The following is a 26,760-nucleotide window of genomic DNA, read 5'->3' on the forward strand; positions in this document are numbered from 1 at the left end:
AGTCTGTCTTGGCTACATTGCATCAATCTTGTGTTTCTTTTTTCTGGTGAACCCATTCCTTGGCTTATGCAGAAGGTTCTAAAATGTTCTTCCACATGGAGCTAGCTGTAAAATTCAACAGCTGTAGTGTAAGAGAAATTTAAATAAAGGAGAAAAAGTAGAAGATAAGATATCTTAATAGTTTCCATCCTTAGCAGAAGTCTTTTCCTTGAAGCCTTACTGCATGTATTTCAGAGCTGGAGTATTTGCACATTTCTTTTTCTAGTTAATGATTTTCACTAAGAAAGTACATTTTCCCAACTTTTTCCTGGTAATAAACTATTTCCTCTTATTTGAATCTTTAAGGAGAGGTTTCAGTTTCCTGCTCAAGTGACAGATGTCTCTGAAAGTGCAAAGGACCTCATCCGAAGGCTCATTTGTAGCAGAGAGCATCGACTTGGACAAAATGGAATAGAAGACTTTAAGAACCATCCATTTTTTGCTGGGATTGATTGGGACAACATTAGGAACTGTGAGGCACCTTACATCCCAGAAGTCAGCAGCCCTACTGATACATCAAACTTTGATGTGGATGATGATTGCTTAAAGAACTCTGTAAGTATACAATTAACATTTTGATGAATCAGCCTTTGTGGTATACTTTGTAACAAAATGTATGGAAAAGGCAGTTTATTTCACTGTGTTCTGCATAAATAACAGTTAGATGCTGCTTTGAAGAGCTGAGAGAGGAATACTTCCATAGTTTGTAGGCTGGTCCTAAAATCATACTTGTGTAAGGATAAGGTTTGTAAATTCACTGTAGCTTTATGTGTCTTTAGCTAACATACATCTGTTGCAGTAACAAGTTTAGTGTCCATGTCTTACAAAGAATAATACATTTACACACAGATAATCTGCAAGACTACTTCTAGCAGAGCATTGCTAAGGCTTAGTATAAGTTTGCACATTGCATTTTACTGTATTTTATTGCTCTACTCTAATTGCTCATGTTGGTGTTTGATTCCCTTCAGTTCGTTTCCACTATACTTTTTCCAATCTTTTCTCCAACTCGAGTTTTGAGAAATGTAGGAGAAATATTACAGCCATTTCTTAAGGAACAAGAAAATATTTTTACCTTTCCTTAAAATGCTCTGCAGCTATTGATTTTATCAGACTTTTGTTTCTATGCTTTTGAAAAGGAGCTTTGATAGATGATAGATGCCTTAGCATTGGAGGAATGCCTTGTGTTCTCTCTTTGGAAATACCTTTGGGTGTGTTTGTGTGTGTGTGTCTGTTGAAAGATGCGGAAACCTGCTGTTTACATGTCAGATAAAGCATTTTCACCACTTTTGTTTTCTGAACTGCATGTGCATCTCAGTTTTCTGGGCATGCAGATAAGTGGCAACGCGAATTGTTGTAGACAAGATGATCATTATTTGCATTCCCTTTTCTCCAGCTGCACATTAAAACATGGAAACCACTTTGACTAAAACACTTTGTGGGTATCAGTCTCTTCTCCCAAGTAATAAGCCACAGGGCAAGAGGAAATTGCCTCAAGTTGATCCAGGGGAGGTTTAGTTTGGATGTTGGGAAAAATTTTATAACCAAAAGGGCTGCCCAGAAAAGTGGTGGAGTCAATTGACTCAATGGAGGTTTTTAGACATGGTCCTTAGGAAAGTAATTTAGTGATGGACCTGACCCTTAATGGCTGGACTCAATGATCTTGAAGGTCTTTTCCAATTTAAGTGATTCTGTCATCTCTGGTTAAATCTCAGACCCCTTTTCCTTATAGGCAAATTAAGCAAATCAGTGTAGCTGCATAGGATGATTTGCACTTTTTTCGTTTTGTTTCCTCACTTATATCTGATATTTCCTTCTCCTTTCACAACAGAAGTATTTTTATCTTAAAAATTGTTTATGCAGTCTTCAGATACCAGTTTGCACATTATTTTGTCCAGCAACAGCTGGGAGGATGGAGTAGCTGGAGTGGATGCTGTATGTAGCAGGTCTTTGTTTGTGAAACTGAGATACTTTTTAGAGGTTGTTCACACATTTTAGTGTTGTCCATTCCACCACTCCTCCTTTTTAGAGCCCATTCTCCCACCTGAGGTTTTCAAACTATGCCTGAATAGTGTGAATGCTTTACCATTGTGAAGGAACAGGGACCTGCAGGTGAAGAAAGAACGCTTCTCTGCCGAGTTACTGGACTCTCAGCTGAGAAAAATGAGACAATTCTTACTTGGCTTTAGACATCTGGGGGTGAAAAGCAATGCCCCTGAACTGTTAGAGAGGAATGCCAGTTTCTAGAGCTTCTTTTTCAGCTTCCTAATTTGAAACATCTGAAGGTTTTGTTCTGTTTTAATATAAGGATGTTATTTTCTTGGCATTTCTTTTCACACCTAGTATCTCAGAACTGCTGAAAAAACCTAGCCTAAAGGCATTGCATGACTGAGAATATTTTACATTTTTGCTTTGACCAGAGGACATTGTATTTCATATTGCTTTGCCTCAAATTCCTTATATATAACTTGGAGGTATTTTCTCCTCCATATTTCATACATATCTTTTGAGGAAGTTCCACATACTCACACTGCTATTATAGGAGTCAGCAACACTGATAAGCCCATGAGACTTTTTTTTTTTTTTTCAAAAATTCTTGGCAAGATTTGAATTGCATAGAGCAAATGAGGAAAACCCAATGCTGAAGATAAAAGACAGTGTTGAAAAGCCATGATTGTTATTCTTCCTGAACTTTGAATGAGACCATAGTCCCATGGAAAAATTATATACATAATAATGACATTTAAAAAGTATGTTGAATGTACACACAAGCATAAAGGGCAGAACTGTGCTATTCAGGCAGCCTAAGCTGGGCTGGGTTTTAGCTTTTCACTGTTTGGTTTGGTAGCCTTATTGAGGGATTCAGTCATAATTTTCTCAGCATGGTTGTACTGCTAAATTCACACAAGCAGCAGGAGATATGTATCTTGACCTCTGCAAAACAAATTCTTTCACAGAATCTTACCTTATGATCAATAGAAACAATTTTTTAGGTATTTAGTAACCTCTCAGTGTGGTACCTGAGAATTGTCATGTGGGCTGTTAAAATCGTGCAATTAAGTATTTGATATTTTTAAAAGTTATTTGTGAATACAGTTTTGAAATTTGAATCTATGAAAGGTGAAAACAAAATGTAAAGGAGAAATAGAATTTTACTTTTTCTCACCATAGTAATCTGTAATAATTGATATTTTTATTATGATTTAGTGGAAAGTTAAGGCTTTGTAATTTGATCTTGTCCTCAGTTTCCAAAATGCTCAACTTCATGAATTTACACAATCTAGCAATATCATTAGTGTTGTTTGGGAACTCATTTATAACATGAAGGTTTTTGTCAGCTAAGAGGACAAGGTTGTGATGTAAAATAGCTGACATCACCACTGGAAAGGTAATTTCAGATTTCTGTTGAATGCAGTCTTTCTTCTTGTCCTTCCCTGCAGAGTTTTATATGAAAGAAATGTACAACTGGTTCCTTTCATTCATTTTTATTTGTTTTAGAAAGAAATTATTAAGAAAGGTATATGTAACATACCTTTTCTGACAATTTGGAATCTTTTATCACTTCCAGTGCAATAATCATCTTCTTGAGGATTTTCTTTTGGTGACTGTTATGGCCATCTCTAGTAGAGCAACATAAACCTTGCCTCTTGGGCTTAAATAGGAAGCTTTTAACAGAAAATTAGGAATATTAGAACTTCAAATAGTCCAAATAAAATAACAACAGGGTTATTTTAGCCTGAATAGCAACTCAGAGTTGTCTTTGTAGTTCTTTGTCTGGCAAGAAAGAGGAGCAAAGAATGAAGAAATGGTCAAAGTACTAATGGGATTAGAACAATCTCTGGTATTATTTCTTTCTAATAAATGCCTGTTGATTGTTCTTTCCAAATAGAGGTGGCCCACTCAGAAGTGGGCTGGTAATTCTACAGGCAGGAAGCCCTGTTGACTGAATAGCAGAGAGGAGCATAGCAGGGAATAAAAGGTGTTGCACTTTATGCTAAGAGCTTCTTGGAAAAATAGCCTATTTAATTAGACATTTTTATGTCAGCATGCTCTGGTTTTGTATATGTTAAATGCTATTATAAATAGAATTAGTTGATGTTGTTTCATATTTGGGCTGTAGATAAGGATGACAGTGAGTATAGTTCCCCTGATATTAACACTTCTCATATGGTTAAACTGAAAAATCTGTTTCTTTTAAGTCCAGTAGGATACTGCTTACTCAACTGTCCTGTTATTTTTCTAGGAAACAATGCCTCCACCATCCCACACTGCATTTTCTGGCCATCATTTACCATTTGTGGGTTTCACATATACAAGTAGCTGGTAAGTTAAGAGTTCAAAAATTGTCTCTAGGCTAGTTACACAGTGTTCCAACTTTCTGTCTTTGAATCATATTGAGCAGATATCAAAGAATGTGGTTTATTGAGGAAAGTACCATAATCTAAAATGCTGTCTGTTCAAGAGAATGAGCTCTCTGCAGGTAAAATTTACATATATGTACAGGTCAGCACCTTTGCTCAGGGGGGTTTTGAGAGAAAGGTTGTTATTAGAGAATATGTAAAATTAACTGCCCATTACAAAGTTAAGACTGGATGTGTGGACCCGAATAGAACTTAGTTTGTTAGACATTAAAACCACTTTTATTTCTAGCCCTTTGACACTTCTGTAAGTCTGAATAGAAATTTTGTAAAAATTACTTTGATATCTGCTATAATTGTAGAATTTATTTGACTCATTTCCATTGCTAAACTAAACAGTGAAGTCCCTTGTATGCTTCTTGTTTATGGAAATAAAGAAAGTGTTTACAAGCATTGAAAAGACAGGCCAGTTTCTGCTGGGAAAGTGACTATGTCCTAGAATGTCCTAGACTTCAAAAGCATTATTTGCATAAGTAGTAGCATGTGTACATGAGTAGCCACAGCATTTCTGACATGTCCATGCCCTAGTTGTTATGGGATAATTTCATACCATTTTTAGTGATTGTTGTCTTTAAAGCATTTGTGATACTTGATTAACTATTCTCAAATGAACTACTATTGTGATTTTACTGTCTAAGCTTTTTGCTTTTTGCTGTCCATAACGTAGAGTGTCCATAATGATTTATAATCAGGAGTTCATCCAATTCTGTGTAACAAAAAATGCATTGAGGAGATCAGGCATGCTAGGCAAAAATTCATTCAATTTCCAATGAGCTCATACAAACAAAGTATTACAACAAGATGTTACAATAAATGGCATAGTAATTAACAACTTAAGCAGACTGTTTATTGGTTGATGTTTTCATAGCAGTTGTAAGATCCAATACTATTTGTTTTTTTCCCCCAGTGTTCTTTCAGACCGCAGCTGTCTAAGACTGACAGCTGGACCACCCTCCATGGATCTTGATGCCAGCATTCAGAGAACTTTGGAGGACAGTTTAGCAACAGAAGCTTATGAGAGGAGAATAAGACGTCTAGAACAGGAAAAGCTTGAACTTAGCAGAAAACTGCAAGGTATAGTCATTAAAAAAAAAATAATTCCATACTTTTTAAACTTAGATTAACCTGCAATTTTGTAAGACACTGTTTATAGTGTGGGGAAAAAAATTAAATATGCTTCCTGGGATGCTTTTTAGCAGAAAATAATTCTTGTTAATATTTTGATTGACAAATTAAATTTCTGTTACGCTTTATGCCTGAAACACACTGTGTATGCAACTTCTTGTGCTAACTTTGTTCTCACTGGCCATTATGGCATAAACATTTCGTTCTTAAAACTCTTAAGCATTTAGTTGGTCTAGCTGACAATTACTGAAAAATTGGCACATAATAATTGGAAATTGCCCAGTGCGGGGTCTTTTGGCATGTCTAAATTTATCAGTAGTATCTCTTTGATCTCCTCAGATGTAGGGCATGTTATTCATCCCTCTCTCTTCTGTCTTGTTCTAGAGTCCACCCAGACAGTGCAGGCTCTGCAGTATTCAACAGTGGACGGCCCAATAACAGCAAGCAAAGATCTAGAAATTAAAAGTTTGAAAGAAGAAATTGAAAAGTTGAAGAAACAGGTAACAGGTATGTCATAAATAGTAATGTAAAAGCTGTAACAAGAAACTGTATTTTGTCAAGTTTTCTTTTTTTCCTCTCCAATCATAATGCTAGTTTTCCTTGGCTTTTTAAAAGTTTTCCAGTCTATTTTTACTTCTCATTTTACCCCTCACTCTCCCACTGTACCTCAACATTTTCTCCAAATTCATTTTGAGTTTTCCAAGTGGCAAGGAGTAGTGCATGAGGGAGGATACAATGGGCCATGAGGTTGCACTGCCAGCAGCAAAACTGCTCAAAGAAAACTGCCACCAAAATTAGTCCTGCCTACAGCTGCATGGCCCCTTCTCAATCTGTGCATTCCCTGGACTCTCTCGTGACTTTAATGGACTTGATGAAACAAGGAGAATGCTGTTAGAGAGAATTTAATCAACTTATGATCGGGTAAATCAGCACAAGGTGGGCAGTAGAAGCTTGTGGGGAAAGGGAGATGAGAGCTCTGCTGTCAATGAACTGTCATTCCTTTCAAAACTGAACATGTATTTTCTTTGCTTCTGAGAGTTCTTGAAGATTTTACCAAAACTAAAGTTATGGCTGTCAAGTACCTCAGTACTTCAAGTTGGAAAAGTGATTTTGAAATCTGTGCAGCTAAAGAGATTATTTTTTAAATTAATGATATGATGCCTTTCATCAGGACATTCATACTAGTCAAAAAGCAAAAATCTACTTAGCCCAGTATGTGTGTTCTACAGAGGCAGCTGGAGATGTTTAGGGAAAGATCCATCTTTTTCCAGCCTTACTCTTTCAGATTCTGGGCAATTCATGTTTTAAGAACTTTGAGAGGGAGGGCTTACATTGCACTACTATATTCAATCTAGCTATGAGTGAACAATTTGCTGTATGTTTAGCTAATATATTTTTAGCCCGCTTTAAAAGCTAGTATTCAGTATTCTTGATTTGATATTCTGAATTAAGTTCAAGGGAGTTTTCTCTCATAGTGATTCATACCATAGGACTCCTGCTATACATCTCCATAATGCTGTCTTCAAAATAGGATCTTGAGAGCAGAGACATCTCAAAAAAAGGAAGAAAGGAAGCACAGCAAGATTATTTTCCTAAATAAAAAAAAAAAAAACAAGAGACTGTTAGGTATCAGGTGTGGAACCAGAGAAACGGGGAGAAAAACTCAATTAATCTTATAGAAAAATGTCTGTGTTTTGTGTGAAAAATCAGTCACAAGTTGTGGTAGATACATCTCTATTACATGTCCATATCTTGCCTGAGACAAGAGAAAAACAAACAGCCAGAAGTGTTGGAGGAAACTTCAAAAACCACTTGTTCTGGTTTGTATTTGTGACAAGACTTCATTCAGTTCCTGCAAGTGTCGGTAATGCCAGCAGCGACGCCCACAGAAAGAGTAACTGGAACTCAGCTTGCAGACACTTGAGTGGATTTGTTTGGACTCTGCAGCTGCCTTGTGGGGCAGGAGGAGCTGTGTGTGAGCTGCAGAGAGCAGCACACAGATTACAGCCTGTCAAAACTGTGTACTCTGAAAAAAGCCTGTTACAGATACAGAGCTGGACAGCTGCTCTGGCGTGATGCAGCAGTTTTGTATTGTACCATGGGCATTATTTTTGGACAGGAACATGGCTTAGCCAGCTCAGGGAGGATCACTCTGGTTTGAGTGATGCCGTGTTGGCACTATATCAGGACAAAGGCTTTTGTGAAATTTTGCTTCAGCCAAATGTCCCTCCTCTTGCTGCTGTAGTGAGGATAAAGACAATGTGATCAGAAATCCCTTCTCTGCAACAGTCCTTAGATCAGGTTTTGAAAACTGACTTTTCAGTTTTCTTCTTCAGTTTTTTTCTTCTTGTAAACTGAAAAGCAATGTTTACAAGAACAGTTTTTGAATGAGACCAATCATTCACAGAAAAACATCAAAATCAGCTTTAAATTGTATTTTATTCTTTACTATTAAGCTGCACCTTAGTTCACTGCTGAAAGTATCACTCACTTCCTTTGGTATTGAAAAAAAAAATAGTAAAGGTGTGGAAACATTCCCCAGCACATCTGCTGTCCCTTTTGAAATTGAAAAGAAGTCAAAGTCTAGTGAAGGTGGTCAATACTGAGAAGATTTTTCCTAAAGTAATTTTCTGCTTCACACCACATACATATTTGTGTATTTATTCCTAGACAGAATGTGTACTTTTGGAGTTTGGTTTGGAAGTGAATAATAGGATCAAATGAGGAAGATGTAGAGCTGCCTAACCCATCAACTTTGCCAGTATATACTTGAATGTTTTGTCTGATCCAGCCATTTGTTAGAAAAGATTCATTTGTGCCTTAAGCTGCAACTAATATAAGCAAATTTGATAAAATAAAGTTTTCTGTTTTACTTGATTTTTATGGAGGTTTTGAGATAGATTTTAGAACTATATTAGTGACAGAATACAGAAACAAACCAATGATGGCCATGTCTGAATGCTTCCAAATATAGAGGAGCTAGTTCTAGGTTTTCTGGATAGCCTTTAAAAGATCTGATGAACCTTAAGAAGGTTCAGTTCAGGAGCAGAGATGACCCTTTTATGCTTTGGGCTCATCTCTTGAGTTACTAAATGTAATGTAATAATATATTACAGGGAGTGTTTGGATATATTATCTAAAATGTTAGTTACAGCTAGGGTGATTAAATGGAAAATTACCATTTACAACCCATATGTCACACCTAGCTTTTTGTTACTTTCTTTAACCTGTTTTACTGCCTTTTCTGAAGCTGTAAGAGTAAACACCTGCTTAAAAAGGTAATAAAGAGCAAACTCAAAATTGTGTCAAATTCAGGGGTGTCACCAGGAGGCTTAGAAAAATACATTTTTCTTGTCTATCTGGTTTTCCAGGAAATGACAAGCTAGCATATGCTTTCAATTTTTGAGGTCAAAGTTATAATTTTTGTTCGCTAAGTTACATAGGAGAAAACTTTGAGGAATCTTTAATATTGCCAAATATGTAAAGGGCAGCAATGCAAGAGGAAAACAGAGCTGTGGAACAAAGTAGTTCATGCACAGAAGAGAGATTTATCTTGGCTCAGCAGAGCCATATATAAACTTTCTTTTCACTGGTGACTTCAGAGTAGACTACATAAGGAAGGCAGTTAATAATTTCTGGCTTTGAGCTGCATCTCTTATTTAAGTGCATTCTTTTAAAACTTTAAACAAGAATGAGTGAATTAAAACAATAGTGAATATTTTTCTGGGTATAAGCTAATGGTATTAATTTGCTTATAAAATTCTTGTGTTTCAGAAATTAACCCTCTTAAAAATGTATGTGTTTTTATATTTGATTTCTCCAAGAGCCAGTCTCTTAGGGTTACATTTATGAAAATGTAGTTAAAGGCTGTTATTAAGAATACAGATGGGTTCCTGTTCTTTGGGTAAATACAAGTGGTCTGAAGACCTGCCCACAAATAAATAGAAGAAAATATGTCCAATGATTTCATATAACTTGAAATTAATTTACCTTCCTATATATCTTACTTTAAAGCCTTGTTTTTTAAGTAAAGACTATGAGGGGAAAAAAAAACCCACTCACTAGTTAGAGTTGCCATATTTTATGAGTTTCAGGTTTTCTTGTAGAATTTGAGGGTTTTTATATGACATTATTTAATTGTGCCATAGAACTACACTGTCACTGTGTAACTGACTGTTGGTAAGAAACTGGCTGCAATAGTTCTCCCTTATTTATAGTAGTAATAAAGCAGATCACATAAAAACAAGTGGTTTTCACACTAGAAATAAGTAAAATCAGCTGAAGTTAATTTTAAGGGTACTGACAGGAGAACACTTGCCAGCTCTTGAGTGACCCATTATTTTTACTGTTTCTTTTTGGGGGAAACTGGAAGGAGGAGGGAGACTGTTTATAATTACTGTGTAATAAAAAATGTATTATATATTGCATCACAGCACATAAAAGTCAAATGTATAAGTTGTGTTAAAGCATACATTACAGAATTATGTATTAGAGCTGGTCATAATAATGTGAGAAAACAAGTTATCATTTTTGTGTTACATTCCAGCAAGCTGGGACCTTTTCATTCTGTTCCCTTAAAAGCAGATAATGGCAGCTGAAACAACCTGCTCCCTTTTCTAAACCAGATAAAAATTGCCTTATTTTGTGATTAAATGGAAACCAGAAAAAATATTGAAGGGGCTTCAAGCAGCTAGGCTATCCTATTGTAGAATTCTGATTTTTCCCTTAGAATATTTAGAGTTCTGCTGCTTTTTCTAGAATCTGGTCAGCTGGAGCAGCAGCTCGAGGAGGCCAGCACTGCAAGGAGGGAATTGGATGATGCCTCCAGACAAATAAAGGCTTTTGAGAAGCAAGTCAGGACGCTGAAGCAAGAGAGAGAAGATCTTAATAAGGTAAAATCATTTTGTCAGCAACTGTTCTAAACCCTCAAGACTGTTTTATTTTTGTTCATTTTGCTTGTAATAACTTTCAAGTGTATAACTAATGAGCAGATAACAAGTGTGTAGCATGACCTACTTAGCTTTCTGCCTTTTTTTTGGTGAAGAAAAGGACATTATTTAACACGTTGTCTGTATGACTGCTGGGTGCTCCCTAAGTGATTGCTTCCAGATAGTGAACGACTCCATAATCCAAATTGCATGGTGGCTGCAAAAAAGGTTTTAGAGCTTCACATTTAGTGATGATAATAGGGGTTAGAAGACAGAGTAGAGAAGAACTATTCCAGACAATTTAATCTGAAATATGGGTGAGACTTTAACAGTGAAGAATATGGTGTTAAGACTGTGTCACAGAAGTATTTCCAGAGGGAGATGTGAGGAATTGCCCAAGTATGAAAATTGAAAAGTAATTTGAAATAACTGCAGCTAAAGAATACGGGATTTTATTTCTTCTTCTCTCTGATCCCTCATTTTCTTATTTATAACATACTGTCTTTCATGGCTCTTTTTTGTATTTGTTATTAGATCAACCTGTAATCAGGTGTGAAATACATAAAACCTGTTTTTCATTGTAACTATATTGCCTCATTATTTTAGAGTCTACACTAGAGCTGATGTGCCAGCTGTGTTTAACACTGTTTCTTCTGACCCTTAAGGCTCTTAAAATTTAAAAAGCTGCCAGTTTGTCCCAGAAAGACCATCTCTCTTCTAAACCAGCTCTTAGTGATTAGGACCTCTTTTTAAGAACCTTAGAAACATGTTTAGATTTACATGGATGTCAGCAGTGCCAAATACTAATTCTTCCAGTTGGTGGTTTTTTTATCCTGAAATTTGCTTTTCCTTGCTTCTTTTTTCTGCTCTGGTTTGACTGAACATTATGGAATTATTTAAAGTGTTGTGGTCCCTCACTGGTAGTGTGGTGGCACAAATCTAGGGCACAGCAAGCTTTGTGAAGGTGTTGTGGTATGGAGTTATCACTGCACTAACACTGCTACGCTGATTCTTTGAGAAGGATAGTTATCATATATTGCTTTTATTCACTGCAGTGTTTTATTGCCTGAAACTTTCTCTGATATTTGATACTAAGGTACAGTGTATGGAAATAATATTTGCCATTGCAGGCCAGTTGTCTAAAGATTCTTGAGTAAAGATTTTCATAGAGTAGAGTTTTCCATTCAATTTTTACTGTTTAGCACTTGAGATTCTTTTAATTTATTTAAATAATTATTAAAAACCAATGCTAATGACATTTTTGTTAAGAAAGCAAGGTGTTTTTGTATTGTAATGCAAGTGCTTGAACACCATTGTGTTTACCTGTAATAATAATGGAGTAGATTCTCACTTGGTTTACATTTATGGAGTTTTACTCACTCTACTAGTGTAAAACATGCCTCTTTCCTTATTTATAGAAGCATGCAATCTGTATTGTAGATGAAATAAAAAAGAATATGTAGTTTCTATTCACTCTGGAAAAGGTGTTAGATACTCATCCAAAGACAAAATTGGCCTTGTAGCATTCTAGGTTTATTACTTAATTCTTTTTTTAAACTGTAGGAACTGGCAGAGTCTAGTGACAGATTAAAATCCCAAGCCAAAGAGCTGAAAGATGCACACAGCCAGCGGAAATTGGCAATGCAGGAGTTCTCAGAGATGAACGAGCGGCTGACAGACTTGCACTCTCAAAAACAAAAGCTTGCCCGCCAGCTCCGAGATAAGGAGGAAGAAATGGAAGTGGTGATGCAAAAAGTAGAAAGTTTAAGGCAAGAGTTACGCAGAACAGAGAGACTTAAAAAAGAAGTAAGTGGTGGGAAGACTGTTTAGACTCTATGAAATAAGTTATATGTAAGGTTTTCTGAGTTTTTTTTTAAATTTGTAAATCTTTAACCTTTTGTCTGTTGTTTCAAACAGTATCAATTTTGTTTTCTAAGACTTTGAAGTGTTCAGTTTGGTGCTGAAGATTTCTCTCTTATATTGAAAACCATCAATAGATTTTGAAAAAAAAACCCTGCAGAATCCTATCTATTAAAAACGTATGTACTTTTGTAGCTGGAAGTCCAAGCTGAAGCTGCAGCTGCTGAGGCATCCAAAGACAGGAAATTGCGAGAGAGGAGTGAACAGTACTCTAAACAGTTGGAAAGTGAAGTAGAAGGGCTAAAGGTTAGTCTGTTTTGATATTAACACCTGCACACTTACTAGTCATCTAGGACTTGGATCTGTTTGATTGCTTTCAGATGTAGGACAAAAGGGTTTTGTCAGTCTGTCACTTCACTTGGTGCTGAATGTTAACACAGGCATGCATTGCGTTATTGCCCAGAAAAATTAACATTTGCCTGATGTGCTGTTTCTTAATAATCAACCTTGTCTTACCACATTGCTTCCATTAATGCTTTGCCTAACTTTACTTGTTAAAAACTTTTTTACTTTAGCATAAGATGGTTGAATATTTGAAGATAAACCTGCAATCTAGGCAGGTTTCTGTGGAGGTGTTCTGTCTGCTGTGTTGTTCCTCATGTTTCCTGCACAATGGATGTCAACTGATGTAACCATACAGGAACAGTTTTTAACACATTCTGCCTCTTTGCCAGAGGATGAGGCATTTTTATCCAAGAGCAGCATTGAAGATTTTGTTTATATTGATGAGACTGCTCACATTTGCATGTGATTTTAAAAGAAGAAATTTAAGGCAGCCAAGAATATTAACTGTTATTTTATTCAGTGATTTAGCTTTTTATGCAGTGCTCTAGGGAAGTTAGGCTTTCTCAAAAATTGAATAGAAAGTTTTTAATTTACTTATGTGGCTTGCTGTTCATTCACAGCAAAATCCTGTTCCAAATGTTTCATGCAGTAGAGTAATTCTAAACTTTTTGGGCAAAATGTGAGATTAGTCCTAATCTGGTCTTAATTTAAATGAGCAACCAAGTCTTTTTTCATTAGAATTCTCTGGGACATTCATCAACATTAAGTTATGGCACAGAAAAATTGATGGTTTTAAGCAAACATTCTTCTATTTGGCTTTCCTTTGCTAAAAGAAAATAAGGAAATTCATTCAATATGAAGTTTGGATTAATGAAGTTTCTACTGCTGTGAATTCAGATTGTTATCTGAAAATTACCATGTGTTCCTTCTGCTTCCATCAATCTTCCCCATCAGCAAAGAGTTTGTATGGTAGTTTAAGAGGCGAGAAGAATTTATGGGAGATCTGTTGAGAATAAATGATATGCTGATTTATAACAGCAGGGCAAGTTTGTCAGAAGAGGAAAAGGGAATTTTAGCTGTCTTGGTAATATTTTACAATTCAGTAAGCACAGTTTGGGTCACGAGTGGTTGTTGTGATACTGCCCTGTCCATTCAGTAAAAGCTCTGCATGGCTCCTTAGTTAAATTCAGGAAGCTCTCCTACACAAAAGTATTTAAAGGAGAAAGGAAGGTTTCTCCAAATGAGGAGAATAGAAGAAACCATAAATGATGGAAGATTAAATGTAAGCAGGATGTTGAAAGCTGAATAAAGAGAATTTAGGAAGCATTTAGCAGAGGATGCTCAGCGTGATTGTGGATTTCTGCTTTAAATCCAAAGCAGAAAACCTCAGAAAACTCATGGGGCTGCTTGGGGATGGAAAAGGCAATCTCTGAGCTAATAGAGCTGTGGCATAAAATGCTCCACAAGTCCTCAGTGGTTCAGACTTCAGTGCTGAAGGAGGGGAGATTGCCACCCAGTGTGTTCTTTGCAGCAGGCCGGGCAGATGGGCTGGATTGTCTGGGATAATTGCAGGGAGCAGGAGAGCTGGCAGGTGAGTCAGATGTGAAGTTAAATGAGAAGAGAGCTGCTGGCCAAGATGTGAACACTGTGACTCTCAGATCATCTGGGAGGTGCAGAGGGCTGGGTGCAGCTTCCTCAGGAAAGGAGCAGAGGCTGAGGTGAGGGATAATGTCAGAGTTCATGGATGAAGCAGAGCCTGTTGGGGAGAAGGCAGCATGCCTGCTGTCTATCCTTCTGTGCTGCACTGACCTGGTGGGGTGCTGCAAACTTGTCAGTCAAGTGTGTGGGCACAGGGGATCCTGTGGGTGTCATGGATTCAGATTTTCACTAAAATCAGACTCAGTGCTAGTCAGTGGTGTGCCCTGTTAGCTGAGAGGAGTGCATTAAACAGCAGCTGCCAGTGTGCCAGGAGGTGCATTCTGTCTCAGTTGCACCATTTGTCCATTTAAAGTAGACATGTATGAAAGCCTCTATTTGGAATATGTGCTTTCATCAATTAAAGGTGTATTCTCTGTTTACTATACCTCTCAGTTCTTCAAGCCATTGTCCAATACCTTTGGGCTTTCTCTTCTACCGCACCATCTCTCTTATGGTTGCAATAGTATCTTTTCATTGTGGTAAAAAATGTGCAATTCCACTAAAACATTTTATATACCTGCTAGAGGATGTTGCAAAGCCTAAACTTTTTCTGTGCTCCATTACCCTGTATGTGTGAACAATTTAGGATGTTGGGCAGTAACGAACAAATTTCACAGTGCCTGTGAATGAAAGAAAATTCTTATACTGCTTTTTTTAAAAAAATCTTTCTTTCTCCAAAGCATCTCCTGTTAGGATGGACTCTTCCTTCTCCAGTTTCATGTTCTGCATCCTAAGGGCAGGATTTTACTCTTAGATTAAACCAGATGGTTGTTTTCATGAGTTAGAGAAAACAGTGCAGTAGCAGCACATCTCTGGCTCGTACATGCAGGGGGTTTTGCAGTTTTTTGCTGACACAAACAGCAAGGCCCAGCTTTCTCACAGAATTTATCATGGTACAAATTCAGCTCATCAGAATGTTCTACAATGGCATTTAGCTCTTAAAGCCTGCTCATACATCAGGAAAAGAAAATTACCCAGAGCCATGCCAAATTAAGGATGACTGAGAGGTTTTTAGCATCTCATGGTAAGAATGGAGATACAATTAACAAAATGCCTTTAATCCACTGGAAGGTGTGACAAAGTCACCATAAGGAATAGGTTTTTCAGTCACCTGAACTTTTTCAAAGTGCTTTTATGAATTTCCTTTCCTTAGAACACCTTTCATTACACATTTTAAAAAACAGAAGAAATTCCAAACCAAATTGTCTATATGTTGACATTAAAAAGTTATTTCCAGAACTGGATTTCAGTGCATGTCATGCCACTGTCTCATTTTGAACCTGATCTTGCTCCTCCTCTATGTTATGGCAGGACATTGAGTTTAGTGAGTGCAGCATTTGGTGCAAATCTGTGTGTATCCTGAAATAGTGTTTAAAGACTATTGAAATGTCAGAAGACCTCACTAAGAGAGCTATGAAATTACAAAAAGTTGAAGTAATTACTCTTATTGTTTAAAGCTTGTTTATCCTATAAATCCACTATGATAGAGATGGTCAGTTTAAGTGAAATAGGTCAGGTTTCCCTCCTGACTGATACAATCCATGTAGTATTTCTGTAGCTAAACTTTAGCTTTCAGTTAAGCCTCTGCTTGTCTTAGTATAGCTTTTCCAGAAATTATTTGTCCTTCAGAATATATTATTGTCATAGTTCTTGTTCTGCTTTTCTGAAAGTCACTTCAACTTGTTGCTGTCAGCTGTGTGAGTGGAAGCATCAAAGTCTTTAATTCTGTGGTCACTTTCTGACTGCATTTAAGGGGAGTCAGAACATGACCAGAGGCATTTAATGATCAAATTTTCAGTAGCTTGAAAACTATTACTGCTCTTAAATAACAAAATAATAGAGTGTCATTCGAATTTATGCTCTTAACAAATTTTGAAATTAATTGAGATGGATGTGTTTAACTCAAGGTTTTAATATTTCTAAACAAAGGCTTTGGAATATTGAGTTGTTATTGAGCATCATTTTCAGCATTCTTGACTGTTAATTTGGTGCTGTTTTATTTTAGCAAAAACAGGTTGGTCGCTCACCTGGGGTAAGCAGTATAGAACACCAGCAAGAGATCACTAAATTAAAGGCAGAGCTAGAAAAGAAGAGTGTTTTCTATGAAGAGGAGCTATCTAAACGTGAAATGATGCATGCAAATGAAATAAAAAGTCTGAAGAAGGAACTGCGGGATGCAGAGAGCCAGCAGCTTGCCCTCAAGAAGGAGATCATGGTTTTGAAGGACAAGTTAGAGAAAACCAGAAGAGAAAAGTGAGTATTGTATGAAATTTACCTTTTCTTAAACCTTTGAAATCTCCTAGTATTGTTCCAAACACAGTGTCACTTCCTTAAGTGTAATGCAGATTGTTGCATTTTGGCTGAGCTGATACCAGGGTTAAAACCAGTCACCTTTAAAAACCCAACAGAACAAATAGCTCCACCTCCTTGTACTGAAACAGTTAATTATGCACCAGAACTGTTTTAGTGGCTGACCATTCCAAGGTATGTAACTTGAGTTACAGACTTGCAGCTCGGGGTAAGTTGACCCCTGAAGCTTATGTTGCACTTTAAAACGGTTTCTCTACATTTTTCTTTTATTTGGTATTTTCATCTTTTGATGCAAAACTAATGTGTTAGAGATCAAGTATTGTCTACATTTCTGCCAGCACAGGAACAGTCACTTAATGTGAGCTGAGGCTAATCCATGCTGGGTTCCATCCAGTGTTAACATCAGTCAGCAGACTACTGTGGGCGTAAGCTGCTTTATCTCTCCTGACATGGTAATTTGTCAGACCTGCTTTTTTCTCTCCCACATGGTGGAGCTTATAACTGGCCTTGAGATTGTTCCTTGAGGCATTCATCAATAAAAGCAAGTTTTTCTGTTGGATGGTGTAGTAGTGGGAATAAGTTATAAATTGAACATGCTCATGTTCATTCATAAAAAATTCAGAATGCTTTGTAGACACTAATATAGAGGAGTCTTTTTGCTGCTGTAGCAAGATGGCAGATGAGAGAAACCATGGAGAAGTCCCTGCTGAGAGGTTAGCCAAATTATAGCAAGACCTTTAAATATAAGTAGTAAATATATTTTTTTTCCAAAAAGTTTATGCAAATAGAGGTGGAAACACTGTATCTCTTGTAAATTGTATTCAGCAGGGATCATAAATCATACAGCTTAGAGCTGAGCTGTTTCTTCCTAGCATGCAGCTATTCAATAGGCTGGACCTACAAACAGCACAGGAGTTTGCTGCTTTGATCAGGGTGGAGAAGTGAAACCTGCCTGAGCAGCATGATTTCATTGTGGCATCACTTAATGGTCATGCTGACCAATGAGTTACAAATGCACAAAAGGCTGTTCTATCTTGTAACATACAGAGGTGATGGGGTGGCACTCTTTGAAGTCCAGCAGTGTCTCAGAAGGAGGAATATTAAATAAAGAATCATGAATTCTGCTTTCTGCAGGTTAAACTGTTTGAAAGGATCATGCCTGCCAGCAGTGACCAAATGAAAAACTCCTTCTGTGCCAATTTAAATGTTGCACAGCTGCAGGCATTCTAACTAGATGTGCATTCTAGCTAGTTCATAAACTCTCCTTCAGTCTGGTCTCTATAAATAAATAAAGAACAAATCCACAGTGGGTGCTGTCATAACCATGTGTTTCTGTATGTGGTTCAAGTGTTAGAGAAGGATTTAAAGTGAGAGCAGAAATGTGTCACCTAACCAGTATCCAACACTCATGGCAAGGGCTGCAGCTCCATGTTCAGTCAGGTGTCCAAGCACATGATCAGTGCTTGGGGAAGGCCTGATCTTAACTTTGTTAAACAAATCTGCAAAATCTCATGCAAGCATTGACTCCACAGAAAGGCAGAAGTCCCCTGTTCAAGTTATGCCATGGTTTGACTTCTGCAGTTTAGAAGGGAAGCTTAAGCATTAGGAATGCAGGAATTGCTGTTGCTACTCAATAGTTGGTAGTTTTCCTTAAAAGAAGATAGGTTTTCTGTTTCTGCTTATCCATGTTGGTGTTAGCTTTTGTAGTCTGGCATGAAAAGCTTTTTGTGAGTCTTCCAGTAGAGAGGTGTTGAATGTAAGCACTGGAAAGGAAGCACCTGGAGGCTTTGTGCTGAAATAAGTGGAATTATTTTAACAATAGGCTTGGGGTGGGTGTGGAGTTGAAGTGTGCTTATACAGTTTGGCAAAAATATTTTAGTAGTCTAAAAATAGTCATCAGTGCATATTAAAAAAGATCTTGGTAAGAGGATGTGGTTGTATTACTCAGTAAGATGAGTGAATTATGTAGGTTATTCTAAGCAAGGATCAGGAAGAGCTTTGACAAAATCTGTATGTCGATTTTTGTGTAACTTGCACGTTGGTGGTTTCTGTTTTGCATTTTTTAAATAGATATTTTCCTTTGTTTCCTTCAATTTTAAGCTTTCTAACTTTTGCTATTTCCAAAGCACAAGTCTTCAAGGGAGATTACCTTCCTGTACAAAATGATTGCATTTTGCTGAAGTCTCATAAACTGCATGCTATTAAAGTTGGAAGCAGAGGAGCACAGTATCAGGCCAGTGATCTGTGTAGCACTAAATTCCATTTCTTCGAATTGTCATTAGGAAGTATTTCAGAAGAAGATGCAAGAAACTCTGTAAAATAAATCACATTTGTAGAAACTTCTTTTAGGCCTGTCATTTCATGATGGATTTATAAAGCAGAGAACTCTATAGAACAGCATTTGCTGGTTTTAAATTGTCTGATATAAAGAAGCCTGGGGGCTGGTGTTTGTTTCGGGTCTATTTTTCTTGGTTTCAAAGCAGTAAGATAAAATATTTGGCCACTTTGTACAGATGCAATAAAGAGCTGGAGTGACAAAGTGATACCATAAAGCAGTATTTCACATTGCTTGCATGTGGTTTGCTGCAGTTCTACTGATAAAAAGAAAGCTGAGTTGTGTATATTTTCTTAACTTGAAGAGGAGACACACAGCTAAATGTTAGATGAGAGAGTAAGTTTGATGGGAAAGGAGGATGCCAGGCTTCAAAGCAAAAACATTATTTTGATCTTGCTGCCTGCCCAAGGTACATCCATGGAGTCTGTCACAGTTCTGTTGTTTGCTGAGTGGCCGTTTGGGTGGGATGGATTATACCCACATTCTCCTCTGTTTCAAATTTATCTTCATTTCTGTATTACACTGTAGCAATCTGACTTACTGGGGTAATCACAATCACCAGCAGAATTAAGAATGTAAAATATAAAAACTACAAACATGTTGAGCTCTTTCACTAATCCATGGTGTGCTTAGTCCACTGCCATTTACGGCTGCTTTGAGCCCTAAAGCCTTAAAGGAATAAATTTAAGACAAATACTGAAAAAAATTCCTAAACAAACCCATGAAAGCTGTGTGAAAGAAATTCATTAAAAGTTAGTTTGGACTTCTGTCTGCAAAATTAGCTTTGAATCTATGCCTAGAAAACAGAAGCAGGAGCTGGTATTAATTCCTATGACAGCCAATGCTTTAATCTCTTCCTGCCTTTTCCCTATACTGCTCATCGTATGCATGGAATCTGTTGATATAAAAAAGGAGTGGTGGTGAATTTCAAACTTGGCATTTAAACAGTGAGATAGTATGTAACTTGACTAGGATGAAGTGTTACGTTTCAAAGGACGACTGGCAATGTAGAATTTCACTATAAGTCTGACATGTTGTACTAGATTTCAAAGAGAAGCACTAAATGAATTTCAAATTAAGAGTAGGAAATTCAAAGCAGCATTGCTCTTAACTGGGTTCACTGTAACCACTGGTATTTCTCATCTTTGGAGAGTGTTCTCCCAATTAGGCAAAGCTGGAGTAATTTTGCATCTCAGAAAAAGAAGCAAGAATGTAATTTAGGTTTGCATTGTGTAAAATTCTGATCGGTATCTAGAAAAAAAATTGCAGTGCTCAAGACAGGGTTTCCCCTGGATTTTAATTTTACAGAGTTAACCTTTAATACGGGGTACTTTTTCAAGTCTTTTCAGACTGCACAGTGGTATTTGCTGAGTGGATATTTTCTGTATCTGTGGCATTTATAGTATAATTCTACTGATGAACTTTGTGCCAGTGACATGAATAGTTGGTTAAAAGGTGGTACAAGAGGCAAGGCTAGTGAATCTGAAAACAGTAGATGCAAGGTGAGAGTTACACATCTAAAACATTGCTGTGTACCACTTGAAGGAAATTCCATGGGTTTTGTGGCAAACAGAGGGCCTGCAGCTTCGTTTGTTTTCAGGTTCTCACATTCATTGTGCAAGATCAAAGTTGATATTAAGCAGAATCAGCCAGGGGTTCTCCTCTGCTGGATGACATCCATGGGAGAAGGGAAGGTTTGGGGGAAACAGCTACTGTGAGAGTTTCTTAGATAGAATGGTCCAAACTTGCTGTAAAATCTGGTGATATTAGGAATGTAGAAATTATCCATTCAGTTTTTGCTCACAGTGAGTATATGATACCTGAATTAACAGTCCACATATGGCATCAGGGCTGTTCTAAATTGCCCAAAGACAAGCCCATATATGCTTTTCTCATCAGAGACCCAGCCCTGCGTGCTCTAATTTAGCTTCTGTATGCTCTGGTTCCATGTGTGGTCATTTTTACCTGTCATTCTGTGTGAAACTTGGAATTATAGAAATGTGTGCATTACAATGATGTTCATGTGAGCTGAGAATGTGCCCTGAGCATTTTACAATTTTGACACATACTTTGGTCTGCTCATTTTTTAAAGGATGCATCTGAAGAATAAAATTTGTGTAAATGGGTTGATAAACATTGGCTTGGTGGAGCTCTGTTAATTTCGTACTGAGGGATTCTCTACAAATTCTAAAATTCAACAGGCTGGCTTGCAATCCTAAGATGGTGGTTTATTAAACTGCTTGATTTTAATAGCCCTTGCTATTATCAATGTAGTACTTCCCTTCAACATGTGTGTGCATTGATCTCTTTGTGTTTCAATGAATAATGGGGTGAGTTAGAATAAAAAACTCCATAATTCTGCTTCACTTTATTTCTTAGCCAAAGTGAAAGAGAGGAATTTGAAACAGAGTTCAAACAAAAGTATGAACGAGAAAAGATTCTGCTGACAGAGGAGAACAAAAAACTTACGAATGAACTTGATAAGGTAAGTGCTGATTAGTTGAGCCCTGAATTTACAACTATTTTATGTTCTGTACAAATTGGACAATATGGAGCTGCATTGCTTATTATTAAACTGAAAGCAGAAATTGATGTTACACAAAAATGTGGTGATTAATATTAGATTTGAGAAGACATGCACATGTATATATGCATATACGAATATTTATGTGTGGGAATGGAATTAGATGGGCTTACATTTTGGTAAGACTAATTCCAGACAGCACTGTAAGCCAACAATAAAGGATTATTTCATTGTATGACCCAAATATAAAAATACATAGTTAATGATGTGATTACTTAGACTACATTTGCATGTGAATCGTTTGAAATACCAGGGCCCCTCCTACCCTTTGAGATAAAGTGTTACTTTGAGGTACTAAAAAAATACAAATGATAAGGCATATTATCACACAAATGAAGTGTCTTAAGCAAGAAATAATTATGATTTGTGCATTCGGATTGTCTCTTTATTGTTCATTTTGACAGGTTATTCAAGTTCATTGTGCATTATCCAAATCTTGCTAAACTTGTCTATTCCTTTTGTAATGCAGTAGATTTTCTAAAAATATGATGAAAGTACAATGTTCTTCAAAGTAAGCATGTTTGCATGTCTGTGCTCAAATTACAGTATATTTTCATACCAGTATAAGACAGACAATATATATGCCTATAGGTAGGCTTAGTCCAAGAAAACTGAGAAAAAGCCTAGTCACTTTGGTAGTTTTTCTTCACTCTTCCCCCGTTACCTTTGTGTTTTTCTTGTAAAATGACACATAATAAGGAGGAATATTTAAATTATAAGCCCATTTAAATGATAAGTAGGGTGTGGAGTTATTCATATTTGAAGTAAAAAGCAAAATAGATTTTAAATTGGCCATTCTTTTATCGTTTTGAATTGTTAATATATTTCAATACTAAAAGAAGCTTTCACCTGAGATTTCATTCTGCTAAGCAGGCTTTCCTATAAAGTCTATCTGGTCTCTGATTCCAATTTGACTCTCTGAATAATTATTTAACATAATGAAGGTTTAGTTCCCAATACCAGCTTGGGTTAGCTGTGGCTTTTGTCTTGCAGAATGTGCCTGTATGAATGGCAGCAATTTGAATGAGAGAGGTTAATTGCTAGGTATAACATATTGTATGTGGAGATGTGCATTTAACTTCAATTTTCCTGTCTGCAAGTAAGTCAAATGAAAAATAAGGGAATGTGAGACACCTGGAGAATCTCAGGACTGTCTCATGCCTGTATCTGTTCAGTCTCTCCATGGTTACTAAACAAGGGAGAGGTTCAACAGTCTTATCTGAGCCATAACAAATTTTTATGCCTTTTCTTTGCTCTTCTAGCAAATTTTTCTATACATAACATTCCACGCCTATATGGTGCAAAGCAGAAACCTTTTAAGAGTTTTACAGGTATTTGGAGACTAATTCTCAGAAAACTCATTAAATTGATAGAGTAAAAATGTTGTTCAAGTCCTTAAAAGTGGCCCTTCAGTACAGCTAAGGTTATACAAGAAGAGATTCTTATAGAAGGTTATACAAGAAAATATTCTGGTTTTTAATGTTACATTATGTTTATTGTTATGACCAGTACTGTTTTATAAAGCAGATGCAAGGTGTGGGAGAGGGGAGCACGCGGTTTTGAGTCTGCACAGAGATAGAGTCACAGCAGTTTACACTTTTAAGGAGTTGTTTAAATTCTCCTTCAGCTCACCACGATGTTTGAGAGGCTGAGTATGAATAATCGGCAGCTGGAGGAAGAGATGAGAGACCTGGCTGATAAGAAGGAGTCTGTGGCTCACTGGGAGGCCCAAATCACTGAGATCATCCAGTGGTGAGTGCTCTGCTCTCCTGGCATGACAGAAACCCCTCAGCGTGTGGTGGGGCTGGTGCTGAGTTCTTGTCTTTGCACATTGCACTTGGAAGGGCTGAGGTGAAACCTCGCGCCCGTCTGGGATTCTGCTGGGGTTTTGGCTGAGATTTTATTAACATACAAATCCAGAAAATTGTGTTCCTCCTTAAAGAGTGAAAGTGTCTCACCAAATAGAGCTTTTCAAAGTGCAGAGGAATCATGGCCTTTGGGTGTGGCTTGTGGCTGTGGAAGAATGCTGAAAGGAATCATGTGCTGAGCTCACGCCTCCGAGAGGGAGCAAGCCTGGGAAAAGCAGTGGCTGAGTGTTTGTGTCTCAGCTTTAATTTCCTTCATCTGCTTGGCATGTGGCAGAATGAAACAAATACAGTGCAACTTTTATGTGATTTTTTTTTTTTACAAGGAGAGTATTTGAGACTGTACCACAAATCCAGTCAAGTGATGTTTGTAATGGTACTTCTGCTAAATAATGATGTTATCTTTATAGAGTCTTCTGTCCAATTCTATTAAATTAAAGAGAAGAAAAAAAGGTTGAAACTACTAAGAGAAAAAGATTGTGTATTCTGAGTTTTTCATCTATCTTTATTTTTCCTCTTCATGCCTGTTTATCTCTCCTCACCTTTAATGGTCCATTGCAGTGTTTCACATCTACAAAACCAATTTACATTCAGACATTTTACTTCCACTTCTAGGAAGACTTCCTCATGATATACTAGTGTTTTTCTGTTACTGATTGATTATTCCCTCCCCCTGTTTTTCCTGTTTTAGTGAAAAAAAAAAATCTAATTTGTTGTGCCCAGGCAAGAATGGGAAACATTATTTTGGAGAAACCTAGTTTGGTATTGTTGTCCTGTTACTTCAGTTTTGTTGTCCAGGTATAGCCAAAGTTTGGCTTTTCAATAGTGCCATGTGAATATATAACAAGGCATAAGGGCCAATGCTCTGGGTTTCCAGTGTGTTTTAAACAATATTTGTTGCATAAAAGTATGTAATACTGATATGTGTTATGAAATCCAGTTTGTCTCAAGGCATTGTATTTGTAGCAGAAGCGAAAAAAAATGTAAAGGGTCCACTTTGTGTGTGCGTTCCTTTTAAATTTTTTCTCTCATAAGGGTGATAGTAGTGGACAACCTGAGTCACAAAATTTTTTTAAAAAAAATATTTAACTGGTAGTTTAAACAGCTTTTAATTTCTGGCCAATTCAAAATGTTTATTCAGGAAAAAAAAATCAAGATAACAAGTGAGACAAGTCTGTAATTTCACATTCCTTATTGCTTTAAGGTAGTGCTTATCTGTCATATTGCACCTAGGTAATCAAACCCAATTTTTCAGATTTACATGTGAAAACTTATATAACTTGGCAGTTATATGAAAAGACAAATCAGAATTAATTGTGGATTGTTCCACTTAATGCAATATAAAAATATACCAACAGCCATTAAGAATGTACCTTCTCCTTTACTTTATGAGAGTGTTTAATATTTTAAGATGTATTACTGATATGGTTCAGGCAAATGATAAAGCATTTTTCATGTTAGGGATGTCATGGTAAAGGGTAAAAGGGTTAGGGCTTCGGTTTTTTATTATCTCTGAAGATCAGGAACATGCAAGACAACTTTCTGAATGACAAGCATCGTTTTACTGATCCCTTATGATAACATAGTGTCTTCTAAATAGTACAGAACTAAAAATTAAAAAATTATGTGAAAAGGAAAAAATAGAAAGTACCGAGGGCAAACTTTAAGGGAATTTGAAAAGTCTGGCTTGGTTCCAGTTTTTCATCACTAAACACATCTCAGTTTTCCCTCCATACTTTTCTCTGCTTATGTTAAATTTTTTCAGCTATGTGAGGCCTTATCTTAGGTCACATTTTTTCCTTGTTATGTTTAGATTTTTCCATGTGTTACTCAGATAATCTAGTCATGTCCATCTGCTTTCTTAGAATTCACCACTGAAACTAGGCCCTTCTCTGGGGACCATGGCTGCTATATGAAGTATTTAGGCATCTATTATAATGATAAATATTTTAAATGAAAAAAACCTCCACCTAATTTTGGAGAAAACTAGTCTTGTTTAATCACTCACAAGCCTGTGTTTTCCTCATAGGAACATGCAATTCAAGTCTGTACCTGTCCACAACTGCAGTGTGACAATGGAATGTCTTGGTGCTAGCAAAGTAGGGGAGAATTTGTGGGCTCCCTCTTCAAAACTTAATGGATTGCTCACACAATATTGCATTAAAATATGTGCTTTAGGTGAATAATTTCCAGAAAGGATAGGAGGCAGCAGAAGGAATCAGTTACTGGGTTTGTAAACAGTTTGCTCAGCAGCCTGTAGTAGTTCAAGAGACTTCTTTTAGCCCTGGCTGGGGTAACACAAGCCCAAGAAGCCCCTAAATTATTTTAAATGCTTTGTCATCCAAAGTATACCTCTCAGGAAATTCCTTTAAATTCACACTTTGGATGGTTAAGATTTGTCACTTTCTTCATGGTTCCTGGGGCTCTTCTAAATTGCTATTTCTCACAGATTGTGTAACTTGTGAGTAATTTTAATGGCTTATCGCGTTCCCTTTAGCTTTTCCCTGCTTTCTTACTCAGCAATATTGCATCTTTAGGAATAATGTATGCAAACCTTTTAATCTTGCTGTTGCTCTCTCAAGATACCATAAACAAGGCAATATTTTAATATAAACACTTGAATCAGACTTTCACTGCAAATTCTATTATGGGCTCAACAGACCCTCACGGATCATTCAGCCTTAATGGAGCTATTATATTGACGAGTTTATATTAGCCAAATCACTCATCATTCCTTGACAAGAGTAAGAAATATTGAGGCTTTTATAGTGGGCTATAAATTTTCCTGTGGGAGATGGGAAAGAGATTAATTGCACTGGAGGTTAATGCAGTCACTTGACAAAGGAATATTTTAAATATTCTGTGCCGTGCAGAAAGGAGGTCACTGGAAATCTTGATAGAGATTCCCAGTGTACTTGGCAAGAATCCTGACTTGGGAGGGATTAATCTAACCTAGTTGTACAAGTCCTAAGGTAGACAACTCAATAAATCCCATTTATTCCCATTCTACTCTAGAGGTTTGGTTCTCTCACCACAGGTTGAAAAGGAAACCTACACAACTCATATCAGATGGATAATTCTGTGTCCTTGATTATGTTTATGTGGATGAGCTGAATCCTACCAGTTTTACCTATAGAGAGGATGTTAGGCTTAGATTCAGCTGTCTCAGTTGTTTACCAGAATATTTAGCTAATATTTTCCTTATCACCAAGATATTTTGTGCTGTTGTTGGTTTTATCTTAATTGACCTCAT

At 36.8% G+C, this 26,760-nt stretch overlaps 1 protein-coding gene across 4 annotated transcripts in view; it reads left to right on the forward strand.

Annotated features, from left to right (window-relative positions):
- Positions 1 to 26,760, forward strand: part of CDC42BPA (CDC42 binding protein kinase alpha) — a 181,351-nt gene that overhangs the window by 102,744 nt on the left and 51,847 nt on the right. For 3 of the 4 annotated variants that reach the window (XM_059467385.1, XM_059467382.1, XM_059467383.1), the window contains 10 exons: positions 346 to 594; positions 4,283 to 4,362; positions 5,365 to 5,531; positions 5,967 to 6,089; positions 10,341 to 10,474; positions 12,074 to 12,316; positions 12,566 to 12,676; positions 16,419 to 16,666; positions 21,438 to 21,543; positions 23,270 to 23,394. In XM_059467385.1, the coding sequence (XP_059323368.1) occupies positions 346 to 594; positions 4,283 to 4,362; positions 5,365 to 5,531; positions 5,967 to 6,089; positions 10,341 to 10,474; positions 12,074 to 12,316; positions 12,566 to 12,676; positions 16,419 to 16,666; positions 21,438 to 21,543; positions 23,270 to 23,394 (1,586 nt within the window). The remainder of the gene's footprint in view (positions 1 to 345; positions 595 to 4,282; positions 4,363 to 5,364; positions 5,532 to 5,966; positions 6,090 to 10,340; positions 10,475 to 12,073; positions 12,317 to 12,565; positions 12,677 to 16,418; positions 16,667 to 21,437; positions 21,544 to 23,269; positions 23,395 to 26,760) is intronic. The other variant, XM_059467384.1, reaches the window with a different exon arrangement.

This window comes from Ammospiza nelsoni, chromosome 3, assembly GCF_027579445.1.
Source record: "Ammospiza nelsoni isolate bAmmNel1 chromosome 3, bAmmNel1.pri, whole genome shotgun sequence".
Lineage (NCBI taxonomy): Eukaryota > Metazoa > Chordata > Aves > Passeriformes > Passerellidae > Ammospiza > Ammospiza nelsoni.